This window comes from Portunus trituberculatus, chromosome 10 (genome assembly GCF_017591435.1).
Source record: "Portunus trituberculatus isolate SZX2019 chromosome 10, ASM1759143v1, whole genome shotgun sequence".
NCBI classification, from domain to species: domain Eukaryota; kingdom Metazoa; phylum Arthropoda; class Malacostraca; order Decapoda; family Portunidae; genus Portunus; species Portunus trituberculatus.
Window position 1 is genome coordinate 13,541,059 of NC_059264.1, and position 18,282 is coordinate 13,559,340.

Here is an 18,282-nt window from a genome sequence, read left to right on the forward strand (position 1 = left end):
CAAATTCAATGCCAACACCATATGCCAGGTCCTTGTTTACATCTCACAACAGTGTTGGTACTTAAGCTACTAGCAAATATTAAATTTTTTAAATGCAAAATATTGGAATCTAACAGTGATCTAACAGTGATCTTAATGCATGTGATAATTGTCAGATGTCAAGTGAAATTCTTCACTTCATATTCAGAGTTTAAATCTGCTCTTCTGTTTATTTATTTATTTTTTATTTCAATGTCTGCCAAACCTGGTGCATCTTATGAGCCCATGCTTGTAATGATCCATCAAATTCAGAAATTCCAGAAGGGTTGGATTTCCATGAAAAGATGTGATGTGGTCCTTATTTTTTTTTTTTTTTATTTAAATGTAGTTTTGGACAGGGTTTGGGTATTTCTTCAGTTTGGTAAGCTTCTTTCCCTGTGAGTAATAGGAAATGATAGCTTGGATGATCATTTTTACCTTGAGTGATGTTGACTTTTTGTCCACAGTCAAAATGGCAGAGAAGGACCTGTACATTGCTGCCCTTGAGAAGAAGCTGGCTGAGTTGTCTGGTATTGAAGTTGATCAGATCAAGAAAAACCAGGTAAGGGCACAACTAGAGATGAGTCAGTTGTAACAGTAATAACATTGATACATTAGTTATGATTAAAAGTTGTGTTCATTGGCTACAGGTGATGACTGTGACAGCAAAGGATTGAAAGGACTTTTAGCTTTAAGGAGCAAGACATCTATGGAAATACTGTGTATTAGAATTACTGATCTTTGGGAAGGTAGTAATTGAGTGGGCTTCATTTATTTATTTAAAATAGTTTATTTGTTTATTTATTTTTATTTACTTTTTGTAGGCATTGGCCAGCCTTATTGCAAGTTAGAAAATATAGTTATATTTATACTATTTATGCAAAGTAGATAAAAGCAGTGGTAACAAGAATCTGGTTTTACTTTTGTGAGAAGTATATTACCATTACCTTGTCAAACCTTTATGATAATAACACTTGAGTGCTGCCAGAGATAATATGCAAGGTTGAATACACAATTGAGAAAGTAAACCTAGTATTTTGTTTCAGCACTGCTTAACCTCTTCCTGGCAGCAGATGAGTGTACTATCAAATAAATAATGATCTATGACTGGACTTTCATCCATGCATATATATATATATATATATATATATATATATATATATATATATATATATATATATATATATATATATATATATACATACATACATACATACATACATATATAGTTTCCCAGTAAATGGATACTGGAGATTGACTTCTATATATATAAACTCTCACAAAACTGAACAAGTTACATCTATATATCAGAGTTATTTGTGTTTGATTGGTGATAATATATTTCAATATATTTGTATGAATGTTTGGAGTTACTCACATCCAGGATTTGTGACCGGGATCTAATTTACTTCCACTTTTCTTTGTATTTTCACATACATACTTGTTTTGTACCTATTCATTTTTAGGCAATGTTGCTGGTGTGTGGTACAGTTCTTCTCCTTGATAATAATAATAAGAAAAGTGGAAAAAAAGGCAAAAATTTTCAGTATCAGCTTATGATGTGTGTAGCACATCCACCATCAACAAAGCACAAGTGGTGACCGGCCTTGAGAAGCCATGTTGACCAGTGTTTGGGTATTTGAGATGCCAAATAATTATTTATTTTATGAATTTTGTTGCTTGGAAGGAATCATGTATATATAGACCACACTACAACTTAGTGCAGTAAGATAAGAACACCCGTCTATGTATAGACAATCAGACAAAAAAGTTTCGTTTTCAAAATGTCTGTGTATAGATCCTCCGCTGGGAATGGGTTAAGCATGATCTATATTGTTATCACTTGCTTATCACATGAAAGAGAGTTTCTTCATTTTCCAAGCCAACACACCAGTTTATGCTATACATTGGAATGCTACATATTGTACCACTCATCATTCGTCAAACTTTTTCACATAAAATCTAACTTAAACTATGTAATGCTAGAAAATTATATGTAAATAGTCTGAAATGTAATTTATACATTTCATGGGACCTATTTACATTATAGTGATATATTTTACAGGCTAAAAGCACATTTTTAGTGTTACCTATCTAAAAGCCTAATTCCTATTACAGTGTCACATCAGCTCTGCCTCAAAAATTAGTTGTTCTGTCACTTTAAATCTTTGAAGTTTTGACCCCTCTGAATTTGTCCCCACTGTTAGCAGGCTGTTCCACAAACAAGTGTATTTGATTTTAAACTGTCACTGCTGGTGCCATGTCCGATAGTATGGCTATAGCAGCTCACACTGTATCTAAGCAACAGCCCTCATGGCAACAAGAGCCTGCCACTGTGGCTGCCTTAGCAGCTCTAGGTGACTCACTTTGTTTATACTTTTTACATAACAGGTGAGTTCCACCATGTCATGACACTGTTGAAACAATTGTAAGCATTGTTTCTGCCTAGCTTCTCTGTCCTCTCTCTGCACTGCCTAGTCTTGTACCTTGTCCATGAGAACAAGGTACTTCCTGGTGGTATCACCCCAGGCAAGGCACGAGTGTTCCAGGGAGGAGCGGATTTGGGCTTTATAGAGGACCTTCAGTCTCCTGTTGTCGAGGAGCTATGACATCCTCCTCAGAGATGCCAGCTTCCCTGAGACTTCTCTGTGGGATTTGAAGGTCAGCTTGCAGTCATAGGTGACCCTCAGTACCTGCACTTCGTATTGTGGTGCCAGCGTCCTCCCATTGAAGTCAAGGCTCAGGGGTACACTAAATCTGGTGACATGGAGTTGCTGGGTCTTATGTGGCGTGAACTTCACCTGCCACATGTTGTCCTAGGCAATGATGCATCTCAGCCTGGTATTGAGCTTAGCCATGATGGCAGATGTCTTCCCTGGGTCTTGGCTCTGGCTCTGGCTCTGGCTCAGAGTGATGTCATCTGCATATGGCTTTATGCAGAGGATGAGATGCAGAAATTCATTTATACAAATGTTTCAGAGCAGGGATCTGTGACAGCTTCCCTGAAGAACACTTGCTCGGACTGGCTGCACCTCAGACTCCCGACCACCAGCAGTTACCTTCATGGTTGCATCCCACACAGCACATTGTGAAGCATGACTTGCAGAAAAAAATTAACCATTGTGTAACATTGTGTAAAAAAATTCTGTAGTCGTGAAACATTGAGTGACGGTTTATGATGTATTGTGGTCGTCATGTATTTTTTCCTACGTTTATCCTGAAAAAAATAGTGCATCCCTTATTTCTTTTGCAATTCCTCATTGAATAAGAATGTTACAAACTTACTGTATCACTATCGGTGTACGTTCCTGTGATTGTTGTGTGGCATTCATTGTATTCATTGTATGATCGTCATATTCATGGCTAGCAAAATACTGTACAACAATCCAAATGATAGCACAATAGTGGAACTATGATGCAAACAATAACATAGCAAACATACCACAACAATTACATGATATACTGGGGTAAATCACAATTGCAAATCAAGTGTTGGACGATAATAACTATAACCACAATGATAAGTCAATGAAGGTTTAGTAGGCCTCCTCTGTAGCCATGAAGTGCTTTGGAATGGCCAAACATAGCCCTAGTTCCAATGCCTTTCTACAATTTGTGTCCTATCTACTTATTCAAGGTATAATTTGCTGAAGTATTTTGTTGAATATGGTGTGGTCAATCAGCAGGTAATATCTGTAAGAATCAGGGTCATGTTCTTGGAGGTATGGCAGTAGTTGATGGTAGTGGCCTTGCTGTTTCCTCTGTGCAATGCACAACCTAAAACAAACCACCTACAGCCCTTCCTTCCTTACTTCTTTTTATGTTGTTGGTCAATGTCAAGCACATGGGTTAAATAAAGTTGAATCTTGAGGTTGTTGATCAACAGACTATTCAAGTTCACCTAAGTACTCATCAGTGTCTTGCTGGGGGAGGATTGACAAGGGCCATGGGGCCAGGCATCTCCTGTTGTAGGGGCTTGGGAAGGACCGTGTTGCATAGGATGCAGTGCTGTGATGTCGGTGGATGCTGCTATGGAACTGTAGGCCCACAATTTATATACAGGTGTGGATTCCTGAAAAAAATGGTCGTGTCATATTCATGTTTGTCGGGCGGCATTCATATAATTTGTTCAGTTGTCATCCTATGGTTGTCTGTTGTCGTTAACATCATCCTGTTATTGATGTACCTTCGAACAACATCTTATCTTTATCATGTGGGTCATGTGGCCATCATGCTACTGTGTTTCTGGGATTGTGAATAATGATTGATAGCAACACTGAATATTGTCAGATGGTTGTCCCATACTTGGTGTAATCTCTGTAATATCGTGTGCTCATCTCTCAGCTGTCATGTGACTGTGTGCAGCTGTCATGAGGTATGGTGTTCATTGGTTAATGTGCAAAAAGTGCAAGTTGTGCTCAATTGTATGGCATTCACCTCTCACCTTGCTGAGTGGAATGCAGGTGTTAGGTGTTTATACTTCAGAATCCTGAAGGAATTGCAAGAGAGTCCCATCAGTGTTAGTGGTGTGTATCTTCATGACCAGGGCTGAGTGCCACCCACAGACAAAAGCCCCTTCAATGTCCAGAGCCATGACAGCCTCAGAGTCCACTTCTGGGGAGGGGACCATAAATGTCCCCAGGTCAGACACCTTTCTCAGTGATGACTCCAAATGCCTTGACTGCAACATTTGCAGTCTTAGATAAAATTTTCAATCTGTAGAACACCACCTATCCTATACTAAACCTCATCTTGTTTTCCTCACCGAAACACAGCTGTATGACAGTAGCCCCTTCTCTGTTCCCTCCTACTTTCTCTATTCTCATTTTCTTTCCAAAGCTGGATGTTGCGTCTATGTATGCAATGACTTAATTTGCTCGTGCCCACGCTCTTGAATCTTCTGAGTTTTCCACCATCTGGCTTCGACTTAACAGTCACTCTCTAACTAAATTCAGTTGTGCTGTCTATCTTTCCCCCTAACTCTTCTGACAATAGTAAATTCTTTGACTATTTCACTTCCAAAGTGGAGCACATTCTGTTCCTCTACCCTTTTACAGAGATTTTCATTCTTGGAGATTTCAGTGTTCACCACCAATTTTGTCTTTCCTCTCCCTTCACTGACTATCCTGGTAAATTAGCCTTCAACTTTGTTATCCTCCATGACCTAGAGCAACTGGTGCAACAGCCTACTTGTATTCCTGACCATCTTGGAGATACACACAACATTCTTGATCTCTTCCTCACCTCTAATCCTTCTGCTTATGCTGTCACCCTTTCATCTCTGTTGGGCTCCTTCGATCACAATCTCATTTCTGTAACTTGTCCTATTTCTCCAATCCCTCCACAGGATCCCCCAAAGTGAAGGTACCTCTGGCATTTTGCCTCTGCCAGTTGGGGGGACCTGAGGAGATATTATGCTGATTTTCCCTGGAATGATTACTGCTTCCGTGTCAGAGACCCATCTCTGTGCTGAACGCATAACAGAGGTGATAGTGTCTGGCATGGAGGCATACATTCCACATTCTTTTTCTCAACCTAAACCTTCTAAACCTTGGTTCTTGTGCTATACATGATAGAGAGGTTGCCCACAAAGGTACTCTGTCCTTCCATCTCCTGAATCTCACGCACTTTATATTTCTACCCAGAATCATGCCAAGTCTGTTCTTCAACTTGCTAAACATTCCTTCTTCAGTTGAAAATGTGAAAATCTTTCAAACTCCAACTCCCCTCGAGACTTCTGGCATCAAGCCTAAAATATCTCCAATAACTTCAGTTCTTCATCTTTCCCTCCTTTATTTCATCCTGATGGCACCACTACCATGTCTTCTGTCTCTAAAGCTGAACTCTTATCTCAAACCTTTGCTCACAACTCCACATGAGATGATTCTGGGCTTGTCCCTCCCTCTTTTCCATCTGACTATTTCATGTCTTCAATCAAAATTCTTTGTAATGATGTGTTTTCATGCTCTTGCTGGCCTAAACCCTCCGGTCACACAGTTTTACTAGACAGGATGGTATCAAAAGCTTTTCATCTCATCAACTCCCCTCCTCAGACTAACTGTCTTTAGCCTCTTTCTTACTGCTAAAATGCTGCATCTCTTTCTGTCTTTCATCGCTATTTTCATGCTAACAGTTCTACTGATCTTGCTAACTGCATGTCTCCTCTCCTCCTGCGGCCTCACTGCACAAGGCTTTCTTCTTCCTCTCATCTCTATTCTGTACAACTCTAACATGAGAATTAACCAGTACTCTCAATCATTCATACCTTTCACTGGTAAACTCTGGAACTCACTCCCTGCATCTGTATTTCCGACTTCCTACTACTTGTCTTCTTTTAAGAGGGAGATATCGAGGCATTTGCTCCTTAATTTTGGCTGACACTTTCCCTCATTTTAGAGAACCAGCACTCAAGTGGGGCCCCCCCTTTTTTTTTTCCTTCCCCTTTGCTGGTTGAATTCCCTACATAAAAAAAAAAAAAAAAAAAAAAAAAATAAGGAAAAAATAGTTTTAAAAAATAATAAACTGGCCATGCCCTGGTCAAGAACTCCAATGAGCTCTGACGTCAGCAGTAAGTGCAGGCCTGCTGCTGAATTTCCAAGCTGAAATCTATACTGCCTGGTGTATAGCAGGTAGTGCCTCTCAAGGGATTGCATCACTCAAGGGCACTATTGTCTTTATCACTTAGCTCAGTTCAGACAGCAGGGAAACAGGGCAGTAGTTATCAGTTTAATTTTTGTACTTTTTATGCACTAGCTGTATGTTTCTAATTTTCCAAATTTTCACCAAGTGTTTGTCTAGAGGTGATTTTGGAATAGTATGGCAAATGGGCACACCAGCTTGTTGGCACACTGGTGAAGCAGGCAGGGGCTAATACTGTTTGGCCCCAATGCCTTTGTCTCATCCAGTTTTGTGAGGAAGGACCCCTCTTCTACCTCACCTGTTGTTATTTATTGTAATTTGTCTTTCACGGTTTGAGGTAGTGTTGGAGGTTGGGCATGCGCATCTTGGAAGTAGAGTGCTTGGTCAGGAGGTTTGCCTTGGCTTACGCAGTGTAAGCCACACCTCCATCATCCCATTTGAGAAGAGGGATTGTGTTTCCCTTGCATTCATCCTGGCTGCTCCTTGAGAAGGCTCCACCACCATCTTGCCACTGGATTTTTTTTTTTTTTTTTTTTTTTTTTAATGCCAGGGGGAAGACTAACCAAGAGCAACAAAAAATGAAAAAGAAAATGGCTCACTAGATTTCCACTTCCCTTAGAATTATTTTTATGCCAGGGGGAAGACTGGCATTGGAATTGGAAAAGAAAATGGCTCACTAGATTGCCAGTTCCCTTAAAGTTATTAAGAGTTGTCCAAAGTCAGGGACAAATGTCTTGAAACCTCCCTTTTAAAAGAAGTCAAAATGTAGGAAGATGGAAATACAGAAATAGGTAGGGAGTTCCAGAGTTTATCAGAGGAAGGTATGACTGATTGAGAGTACTGGTTAACTCTTGTATTACAGAGTTGGACAGAATAGGGGTGAGATACAGAAGAAAGCCTTATGCTGCAAGGCCACAGGAGGAGGGGAGGCATGCAGTTAGCAAGATCAGTTTAGCAATTAGCATGAAAATAGTGATAAAAGATAGCAAGAGACGCAACATTCCGACATTGAGAAAGAGGCTGAAGACAGTCAGTCTGAGGAGGGGAGTTGTTGAGATTAAAAGCTTTTGATTCCACTCTATATAACAAAACTGTGTGAGTGGAACTGCACCCCTCAACATGTGATGAGTACTCCATACAAGGACAAATCAGGCCATTGTACAGAGTTAGCAGTTGGAGGAGCAGGAAAAACTGGCAGAGATGTCTCAGAACACCTAACTTCATTGAAGCTGTCTTAGCAAGAGATAAGATGTGAAGTTTCCAGTTTAGATTATGAGTAAAGGGCTGACCGAGGATATTCAGTGTAGAAGATGGGGACAGCTGAGTTTTATTGAAGTAGAGGGGATAGTTATTTGGAAGATTGCATCGAGTTGATAGATGGAGGAATAGAGTTTTTGAGGCATTGAACTCTACTAAGTTTTTCCTGCTCCAATCAGAAATATTATATTGTGGTGAAAGATTTCATGTACGTATATAATACCTAACATTTTATCTCAGGATCTTTTAAAAAGATAACACATTGCTACTTGGGTATTTTTATATTAATTTCCTTGACCATTCTTCCCATCAACCAGCTAATTACTTTTTTAAATGCCATGCAAACATTAAGTTACTTTGTGTGCATATCTTGTCCTACTAGATTTCCTGATAATCCTAATTTAGGTCAACTTTCATTCCTTGACTCTACCTCCTCTTCTAAGTTTTGTCTATCCTCATCATTTAGATTCTTCAGTAGGTCTTTGAGTGATTTCATTTCCTCTTTTTCCCTTCTTGGTCTATATTTTACATTTTTTTCTTTCAGGCCAAAAATAATTACATTTTTTCTGCAATTTCCTTTACTAGATTTTTTTTTTTTCTTAAGGACTCCTATCATTTTGTTTGCCATATTCTCATCTCTTTCTTTTAACTGTTCTTGAACACTTCCTGAAAATTTTCCTCTCATGTTTCTTATCTTGGACTCTCCATGCTTGTACTTCTTTTTTAATCACGTCCTGTACTCTTTCCTCTTCTTTGTTTACTAGATCTTTCAGTTCTTTTTCTTTCTCGGCTTTTTTCATCTGTTTCTTGTACTTCGCTACTTCCTTTTTCAGTTCCTCATTTTCTTAGCCTAGCTTCGTTTTCTTCCATTCTTTTTATCCTATCTTTCAATTTCTGGAACTCTTTTTCCTGTTCTTCATTCTCTTTAATTCCCATACTCTCCTTTATCCATTTATCTAATTTACGTTCATTAGACAACACTCTCTTAAATAGGTAAGTATTTGCCGTATCGAAACCTTTGAATGCCCTTTCGCCCTCAACATATTCATCCTCTTCTTCCATTCTTTCCCTAGTCTCATACCTGCATTTACATGTAATCTCTTCCTCACTCATGACTCTCAAACACCGTGTACATGAACACGAGTCTACACTACTTGTCCAGGCCTCTGCAAACACAAACAACAGGTAGTGGGGATCAGCTGATGCTCGGAGCGACGATAATGCGTCCTTCCTCGATCGTGTCTCATGTATTTACCCATTTGTGTATTACAGGGCCCAAGCTAAGCTCTCTGTGTCCTATCTCCTTGTCCACTCCTGTCATATCTCTCTTTCATCTAATTGACACACACCGCATCAACGACATCACTGCTCAGTTTATTCCAATTATCAATACTATGATGCAGGAAACTGTATTTTCTCACGTCATTTAGACAGATGTCTTTTATTAATTTTTTTCCATGTCCTCAGAGATAATTTCTTGTGGTCACCTTTATCAACTCTCTGTCCAATATGTCAATCTTGTTCACCAATTTATACATAGTTATCATGTCTCTTGTTCTTCTCTCTTCTAATGTGGTCAGCCCCAGCTTCCTCAGTCTTTCCTCATAGTCTAACTCCCTGAGTCCTGGTACCATCCTTGTTGCCAGCCTCTGTACCCTTTCCACCATCTTCACATTTTTCTTCATATGCGATGACCAGACACAAGCTGCATATTCTAACTGGGGTCTTATTAAGGTACATAATATCTTCATCATTCCTTCATCTAGGTAGTGGAATGCAAGGCCAATATTTTGAAGCATGTTATATGTTTTCAAAAATATCTTGTTAATGTGTTTCTCCGGTGACAAAGTGTTTTGCATGGTTACTCCTAAGTCTTTCTCCTCATTGGTCTCTTTAATTTTCTCATCACCCAGCCTGTAATCCCTGTTTGGTCTGTATCTACTTCTTCCCATTTTCATAACATGGCTCTTGTCTATATTAAATTCCATCTGCCACTCTTTACTCCACTCATATATTTTATCAAGATCTTCCTGTAACTTGTTACAATCTTCCACATTCTTTACTCTCCTCATAATTTTAGTATCGTCCGCAAACATGTTCATGTAACTGTCAATTCCTACTGGCATATCATTAACATAAATCAAAAACATGATGGGACCAAGCACTGACCCTTGTGGAACTCCACTGGTTACCTTCTTCCACTTGGACTTCCTTCCTCTCACCACTGTTCTCATTTCTCTTCCCACTAAGTAATTTTCCATCCATTTTGCTAGTTTATCATTTACTCCTCCAATCTTCTTTAGTTTCCACATCAGTCTATTGTGTGGTACTTTATCAAAGGCCTTTCTCAAGTCCAGGTAGATAGCATCCACCCATCCCTCTCTATGTTGTAGTATGTCAGTCACTCTTGAATAAAAACATAATAAATTGGATACGCACGATCTTCCTTTTCTGAAACCAAACTGTCTTTCACTCAGAATGTTTTCACTTTCTAGATACTCACTCCACTTAGCTTTAATTACTTCTTCACATACCTTGCACAATATACTAGTCAACGATACTGGTCTATAATTTAGCGGTTCCATTCTACTACCATTCTTATATATAGGCACAATGTCAGCTCTTTTCCACTCTTTCGGGACTATTCCTGTTTGTATGGAGGTTTCCACAATATCAAATATGGGGTTCAACAATTGATCCTTACATTCTTTTAGCAACCTCCCAGATATGCCATCAGGCCCCATTGATTTATTGATATCCAAATTGCTTATAATTTTCCTTACATCTTCCTTAGTAACCATGATGTCCTGCATTTGCTTTATTTCCGTAGGCCTTTCTCCTATAAAATGCTCCTCCTTTGTAAACACTTTGCAAAAGTTATCGTTCAAAATTTCAGCTATATCTCTAACATCCTCATATACTTCTTCCACATTTTTTTACCTTTTCTATTGCCTCCCTTATATTTAGTTTTCCATTTATGAATTTGTAAAACATTTTAGGAATGACTATCACAGTTTTCCACCACCCTCTGTTAATATTCCTTTTATGCTGTTCTCCTTACTTCAACATATCTATTCCTTGCTGTTTTGTAAACTTCTCCTGATAATACATCACTGTTTTTTCTTAAGTTTCTTCCATGCCTTTTCTTTGTTCTTTTTTGCTTCTTCACAATTTCTATTAAACCACTGTTTATTATTTAAAGTCCTCTTTCTATGATATGGCACAAACTTTTTCACAGCAGAGTTATATAAATCCATAAATTTATTGTATTTCAATTGCATATCCCTTTCCTGGTATACCACAGACCAGTCAATTTCATTAAAGAACTTCCTTATATGGTTATAATTTGCCCTAATATAATTTAATTTTTCATCCCTGTGTTCCACAATCTTATTCGTGCTTAATTTCGTATCCAGCTCAAAGCTTAGGACATCATGATCACTTTTCTCCAAGGGACATTCATGTTCAATTTCCTCTTTTAGAGAGATGCCCCTGGTAAATACCAAATCCAACCTTGCTGCAACATCTTGTCCCCTGCACCTTGTTGGTGATCTCACCCACTGTGTCAAGTTATTTGTTGCTACATTTAACAATTCCTCTGCCCACTCACCACCGTTCACCACTGTAGTCCTCCCACACTATTTCTTTACAATTAAAGTCCCCGACTATTATCACTCTATCCTTTCTGATGAGTTCTTGCTTCATTCTGTCTAGAGTATTTCTCATCACCATTTGATACTGTTCATATTCCCAAGCACTGGTTCTGGGTGGTATGTATACTGTTATAATATTAATGTCCCTCTTACCATCTGTTATAAGCATACTTATCACTTCCTCATTTCTCTTACTATAGTTCACCTCCTTCACTATTAGATCTTCCTTAGTAAGAACCATTATAACACCACCTCCTTTATTTTTTCTATCATTTCTCCATACATTGTAGTGTTTAACAACAAACCAATTTAGCTTTATTTCAGGCCTTAGCTTTGTTTCCACCACACACATTATGTCCGGTTCATTATTTCTTAGGTAATCCATACATTCTAGCCTCTTAGACAGAAATCCATCTATATTCATGTAAGTCACTTGTATTCCATTCCTAGTCTCTTTCTTCCATGTAATGTCTATTCCGTCTGTTTTATCCACCACTTCTTTAGCCTCCCATTTCTCATCCTCCAAAAAAACTTGGTCTTTTCCTCCTCTGTTCTTTCGTCATTCCTTTCTCTCACTTCAGTTACAAGCTCTTTCATTTTCATTCGTTCATCCTGTGACATATTTCTTCTTATGTAAATTGTTTTGGTTTCCTCAGTGTCCTTAAGTTTCCAAGCCCTCCTCAGCAAGGCCTCAGTTGCCACCTGAGACTAATTTCAATTTTAATGGTCTATTCTTGCCTTCCGCAAAAGCTCCTAATCTCACACTTACTTCTACCTCAGCATATAGGTCCTCTTCCTCTACTGAGATCTTATTCAGTAAAGACTTAATCCTGTCATTTTCCTTATTCCTCCTATCCTGCCAGTTCCTGTTAGTTTCCTTCCTCAATCCTGTTATGATCACGCATTTTTTCTTTTCAGCAATATCTCTCACCACATACTCATTTTCCTTTAGTGCCTTTACCATTTCACTCTGCATAATCACTTTATTTTCCTCTTCCTGCTTTTTCACTATCTCCCTTAAAGGACCTTTGTACCTCCTGATATTCATGGTTTACTTCTTTCATCCTGGCATCAATTAGGTTAACCCCTTCAATACGGTGACGCCTATATAGGCGTCATGAAGCCCCAGTAGCATATCTTTCCATCTAGGCATCATATTTCTTTTCTGAGCTTTCTTCAGTTCAGTTATCCCGTATAGTGTGTTGGATACCAACTACACATGCTGTCTTTGAAATCTAGTGCTCCTCCCACCATCCTTGTCTCCACCAATCACTAAAGATAAGCTACATGTCCTGCCTTGTGTCTAAAATTACCCAATGGCATAGACTGTTCCCATCTCTCTCTCTCTCTCTCTCTCTCTCTCTCTCTCTCTCTCTCTCTCTCTCTCTCTCTCTCTCTCTCTCTCTCTCTCTCTCTCTCTCTCTCTCTCTCTCTCTCTCTTCTTTTTTTTCCTTTCTTTCTTTTTTCTCCCTCTCGAAGATAAGTTACATGCCTTGTAACATTCTGTGACACACACACACACACACACACACACACACACACACACACACACACACACACACACACACACACACACACACACACACACACACACACACACAAAGTTCTAATTCTCTCTCTCTCTCTCTCTCTCTCTCTCTCTCTCTCTCTCTCTCTCTCTCTCTCTCTCTCTCCAAGAGAAGCATCCACTCCTCTTCGATATAGTAACTAAAAATAGCAGCATAATACACAAAGACAAGTATGACAAGCTTCATTTCCTCTTCACTACCATATATCATACAGGTGGGCTTTTTAACATCCTCAATTAAGGCATTTCTCCTTCCTCAAGTCCCCTTTGGATATTTTCTTCTCCATTTCTAGGAGTTTAGCCTTCATCTCTTCACATTGCTTCCTTAGTTGTTGGTTTTCTTTCTGCATTTCTACTTTTTCCCTCAAAAGCTCTTTGTTCTCTATCGTTAACAAATAGATCTCTTCTTTGAAGGAATCGTTCTCCGCTATGACTCTATCCAGTTTTTCTTCTATGGATAAAATGTTTAGGAACTTACTTTCTAATGCCTGAATTCTTGCATCCATATCTAATTTCTCCAGTCCTCTTGGAGTAGTCACAAACCCTTCAAAGTCTTGTCTTGTCGTCGCCATGATTGTTATCGCCAGCTGTTTACGGCCAAAACAATCACCGCCCACACTCTGCTCAGGGACCACTCTCTATATCCTGTTTGAAAGTGGCCCACTTTCTACACTATGCGACTGTAGGACATTAATAGGACATTAACACAGAGATACCCGGGCCCTGTAACACCATAGGTAGTTTCTCCTCTTCCCGTCCACAGTCGGAGACTCCTCTCTCACATGTGTGTGTGTGTGTGTGTATTTACCTATTTGTATTTATCTATTTGTGTATTACAGGGCACGAGCTAAGCTCTCTGTGTCCTGTCTCCTTGTCCATTCCTGTCATATCTCTCTTTCATCTGATTGACACACACCGCATCAACGACATGACTGCTCAGTTTATTCCACTTATCAATACTACGATGCGGGAAACTGTATTTTCTCACGTCATTTAGATAGATGTCCTTTATTAGCTTTTTTCCATGTCCTCAGAGATAATTTCTTGTGGTCACCTATATCAACTCTCTATCCAGTATGTAGTTTCTCCTCTTCCCGTCCACAGCCGGAGACGAGCCGTCCTCTCTCGGCGTGTGTGTGTGTGTGTGTGTGTGTGTGTGTGTGTGTGTGTGTGTGTGTGTGTATTTACCTATTTGTATTTATCTATTTGTGTATTACAGGGCCCGAGCTAAGCTCTCTGTGTCCTGTCTCCTTGTCCATTCCTGTCATATCTCTCTTTCATCTGATTGACACACACCGCATCAACGACATGACTGCTCAGTTTATTCCACTTATCAATACTACGATGCGGGAAACTGTATTTTCTCACGTCATTTAGATAGATGTCCTTTATTAGCTTTTTTCCATGTCCTCAGAGATAATTTCTTGTGGTCACCTTTATCAACTCTCTATCCAGTATGTCAATCTTGTTCACCAATTTATACATAGTTATCATGTCTCCTCTTGTTCTTCTCTCTTCTAATGTGGTCAGCCCCAGCTTCCTCAGTCTTTCCTCATAGTCTAACTCCCTGAGTCCTGGTACCATCCTTGTTGCCAGCCTTTGTACCCTTTCTACCTTCTTCACATTTTTCTTCATATGCGGTGACCAGACACATGCTGCATATTCTAACTGGGGTCTTATTAAGGTACATAATATCTTCATCATTCCTTCATCTAGGTAGTGGAATGCAATGCCAATATTTTGAAGCATGTTGTATGTTTACCCAAAAATCTTGTTAATGTGTTTCTCCGGTGACAAAGTGTTTTGCACGGTTACTCCTAAGTCTTTCTCCTCATTGGTCTCTTTAATTTTCTCATCACCCAGTCTGTAATCCCAGTTTGGTCTGTATCTACTTCTTCCCATTTTCATAACATGGGTCTTGTCTATATTAAATTCCATCTGCCACTCTACTCCACTCATATATTTTATCAAGATCTTCCTGTAACTTGTTACAATCTTCCACATTCTTTACTCTCCTCATAATTTTAGTATCATCCAAAACATGTTCATATAACTGTCAATTCCTACTGGCATATCATTAACATAAATAAAAAACATGATGGGACCCAGCACTGACCCTTGTGGAACTCCACTGGTTACCTTCTTCCACTCGGACTTCTTTCCTCTCACCACTGTTCTCATTTCTCTTCCCATTAAGTAATTTTCCATCCATTTTGCTAGTTTATCATTTACTCCTCCAGTCATCTTTAGTTTCCACATCAGTCTATTGTGTGGTACTTTATCAAAGTCCTATCTCAAGTCCAGGTAGATAGCATCCACCCATCCCTCTCTATGTTGCAGTATGTCAGTCACTCTTGAATAAAAACATAATAAATTGGATACACACGATCTTCCTTTTCTGAAACCAAACTGCCTTTCACTCAGAATGTTTTCACTTTCTAAATACTCACTCCACTTAGCTTTAATTATTTTTTCACATACCTTGCACAATATACTAGTCAACGATACTGGTCTATAATTTAGCGGTTCCATTCTACTACCATTCTTATATATAGGCACAATGTCAGCTCTTTTCCACTCTTTCGGGACTAATCCTGTTTGTATGGAGGTATCCACAATATCAAATATGGGGTTCAACAATTGATCCTTACATTCTTTTAGCAACCTCCCAGATATGCCATCAGGCCCCATTGATTTATTAATTTCCAGATTGCTTATAATTTTCCTTACGTCTTCCTTAGTAACCATGATGTCCTGCATTTGCTTTATTTCCCTAGGCCTTCCTCCCATAAAATGCTCCTCCTTTGTAAACACTTTGCAAAAGTTGTCGTTCAAAATTTCAGCTATCTCTCCAGCATCTTCATATACTTCTTCCCGTTTTTACCTTTTCTATTGCCTCCTTTTATTTAGTTTTCCATTTATGAATTTGTAAAACATTTTTGGGTCACTATCACTGTTTTCCACCACCCTCTGTTCATATTCCTTCTGTGCTGTTCTCCTTACTTCAACATAACTATTCCTTGCTGTTTTGTAACCTTCCCTTGATAATACATCACTGTTTTTCTTAAGTTTCTTCCATGCCTTTTCTTTGTTCTTTTTTGTTTCTTCACAATTTCTATTAAACCACTGTTTATTATTTAAAGTCCCCTTCCTGTAATATGGCACAAACTTTTTCACAGCAGAGTTATACAAATACATAAATTTATCGTACTTCAATTGCATATCTCTTTCCTGGTATACCACCGACCAGTCAATTTCATTAAAGAACTCCCTTATATGGTTATAATTTGCCCTAGTATAATTTAATTTTTCCTCCCTGCGTTCCACAATCTTATTTGTGCTTAACTCTGTATCCAGCTCAAAGCTTAGGACATCATGATCACTTTTCTCCAAGGGACTTTCATGTTCAATTTCCTCTTTTAGAGAGATTCCCCTGGTAAATACCAAATCCAACTTTGCTGCAACATCTTGTCCTCTGCACCTTGTTGGTGATCTCACCCACTGTGCCATCAAGTTATTTGTTGCTACCTTTAACAATTCTTCTGCCCACTCACCACCATTCACCACTTCGTAGTCTTCCCACACTATTTCTTTGCAATTAAAGTCTCCAACTATCATCACTCTATCCTTTCCGTTGAGTTCTTGCTTCAATCTGTCTAGAGTATTTTTCATCACCATTTGGTACTGTTCATATTCCCAAGTACTGGTTCTGGGTGGTATGTATACTGTTATAATATTAGTGTCCCTCTTGCCATCTGTTATAAGCATACTTATCACTTCCTCATTTCTCTTACTATAATTCACCTCCTTCACTATCAGATCTTCCTTAGTAAGAACCATTATACCACCACCTCCTTTATTTTTTCTATCATTTCTCCATACTTTGTAGTGTTTTACAACAAACCAGTCTAGCTTTATTTTGGGCCTTAGCTTTGTTTCCACTACACACATTATGTCCGGTTCGATATTTCTTAGGTAATCCATACATTCTAGCTTCTTAGACAGAAATCCATCTATGTTCGTGTAAGTCACTTTTATTCCATTCCTAGTCTCGTTCTTCCATGTAATGCCTATTCCATCTGTTTTATCCACCACTTCTTTAGCCTCCCATTTCTCATCCTCCAAAAAAACTTGATCTTTTCCTCCTCTGTTCTTTCGTCATTCCTCTCTTTCACTTCAGATACTAGCTCCTTCATCTTCATTCTCTCATCTTGTGACATATTTCTTCTTATGTAAATTGTTTTGTTTTCCTCAGAGTCCTTAAGTTTACAAGGCCTCCGCTGCCACCTGAGACTAATTTCAATTTTAATGGTCTATTCTTGCCTTCCTCAAAAGCTCCCAATCTCACACTTTCTTCTACCTCAGCATATAGGTCCTCTTCTTCCACAGAGATCTTGTTCAGTAAAGACTTAATCTTGTCATTTTCCTTATCCCTCCTGTCCTGCCAGTTCCTGTTAGTTTCCTCCTGCAATCCTATTATGATCACACATATTTTCTTTTCAGCGATATCTCTCACCACATACTCATTTTCCTTTAGTGCCTTTACCATTTCCCTCTGCGTAATCCCTTTATTTTCCTCTTCCTGCTTTGTTACTATCTCCCTAAACGACCTTTGTACCTCCTGATGTTCATGATTCACTTCTTTCATCCTGGTGTCAATTAGATTAAGACATTCCTTTTTCTTCAAGTCCCTTAGATATTTTTATCTCCATTTCCACGAGTTTAGCCTTCATTTCTTCGCATTGTTTCCTTAGTTGTTGGTTTTCTTTCTCCATCTCTACTTTTTCCTTCAACAGCTCTTTATTCGCTAGTGTTAACAAGTAGATCTCTTTTTTGAATGAATCATTCTCGGCTAGAACTCTATCCAGTTTTTCATGTATTGACAAAATGTTTAGGAACTTACTCTCCAGCGCCTGGATTCTTGCATCCATGTCAAGTTTCTGCAGTCCTTTTGGCGTAGTAATAAAACCTTCGAAGTCTCTAGTTTGCCTGGACGCCATTTTTGTTGTTGTCAGCTGATTACGGCCAGAACGATCACCGTCCACACTCCCCTCTCAGGGATCACTCTCCATATCACTCCCTTTCAACACTAAAAGAGAGTAGGACATTTACGGACACAAAACTTAGAGTTACCCGAGCCCTGTAATA

General features: G+C 38.9%; 1 protein-coding gene across 1 annotated transcript in view; it reads left to right on the top strand.

Moving 5' to 3' along the window:
- LOC123501938 (superoxide dismutase [Mn], mitochondrial-like) overlaps nucleotides 1–18,282 on the top strand; it is a gene marked incomplete at its 3' end in the record, with an annotated part of 92,824 nt that overhangs the window by 31,221 nt on the left and 43,321 nt on the right. Inside the window, 1 exon segment of the mRNA XM_045251037.1 lies at nucleotides 486–580. Within this exon segment, the coding sequence (XP_045106972.1) occupies nucleotides 491–580 (90 nt within the window).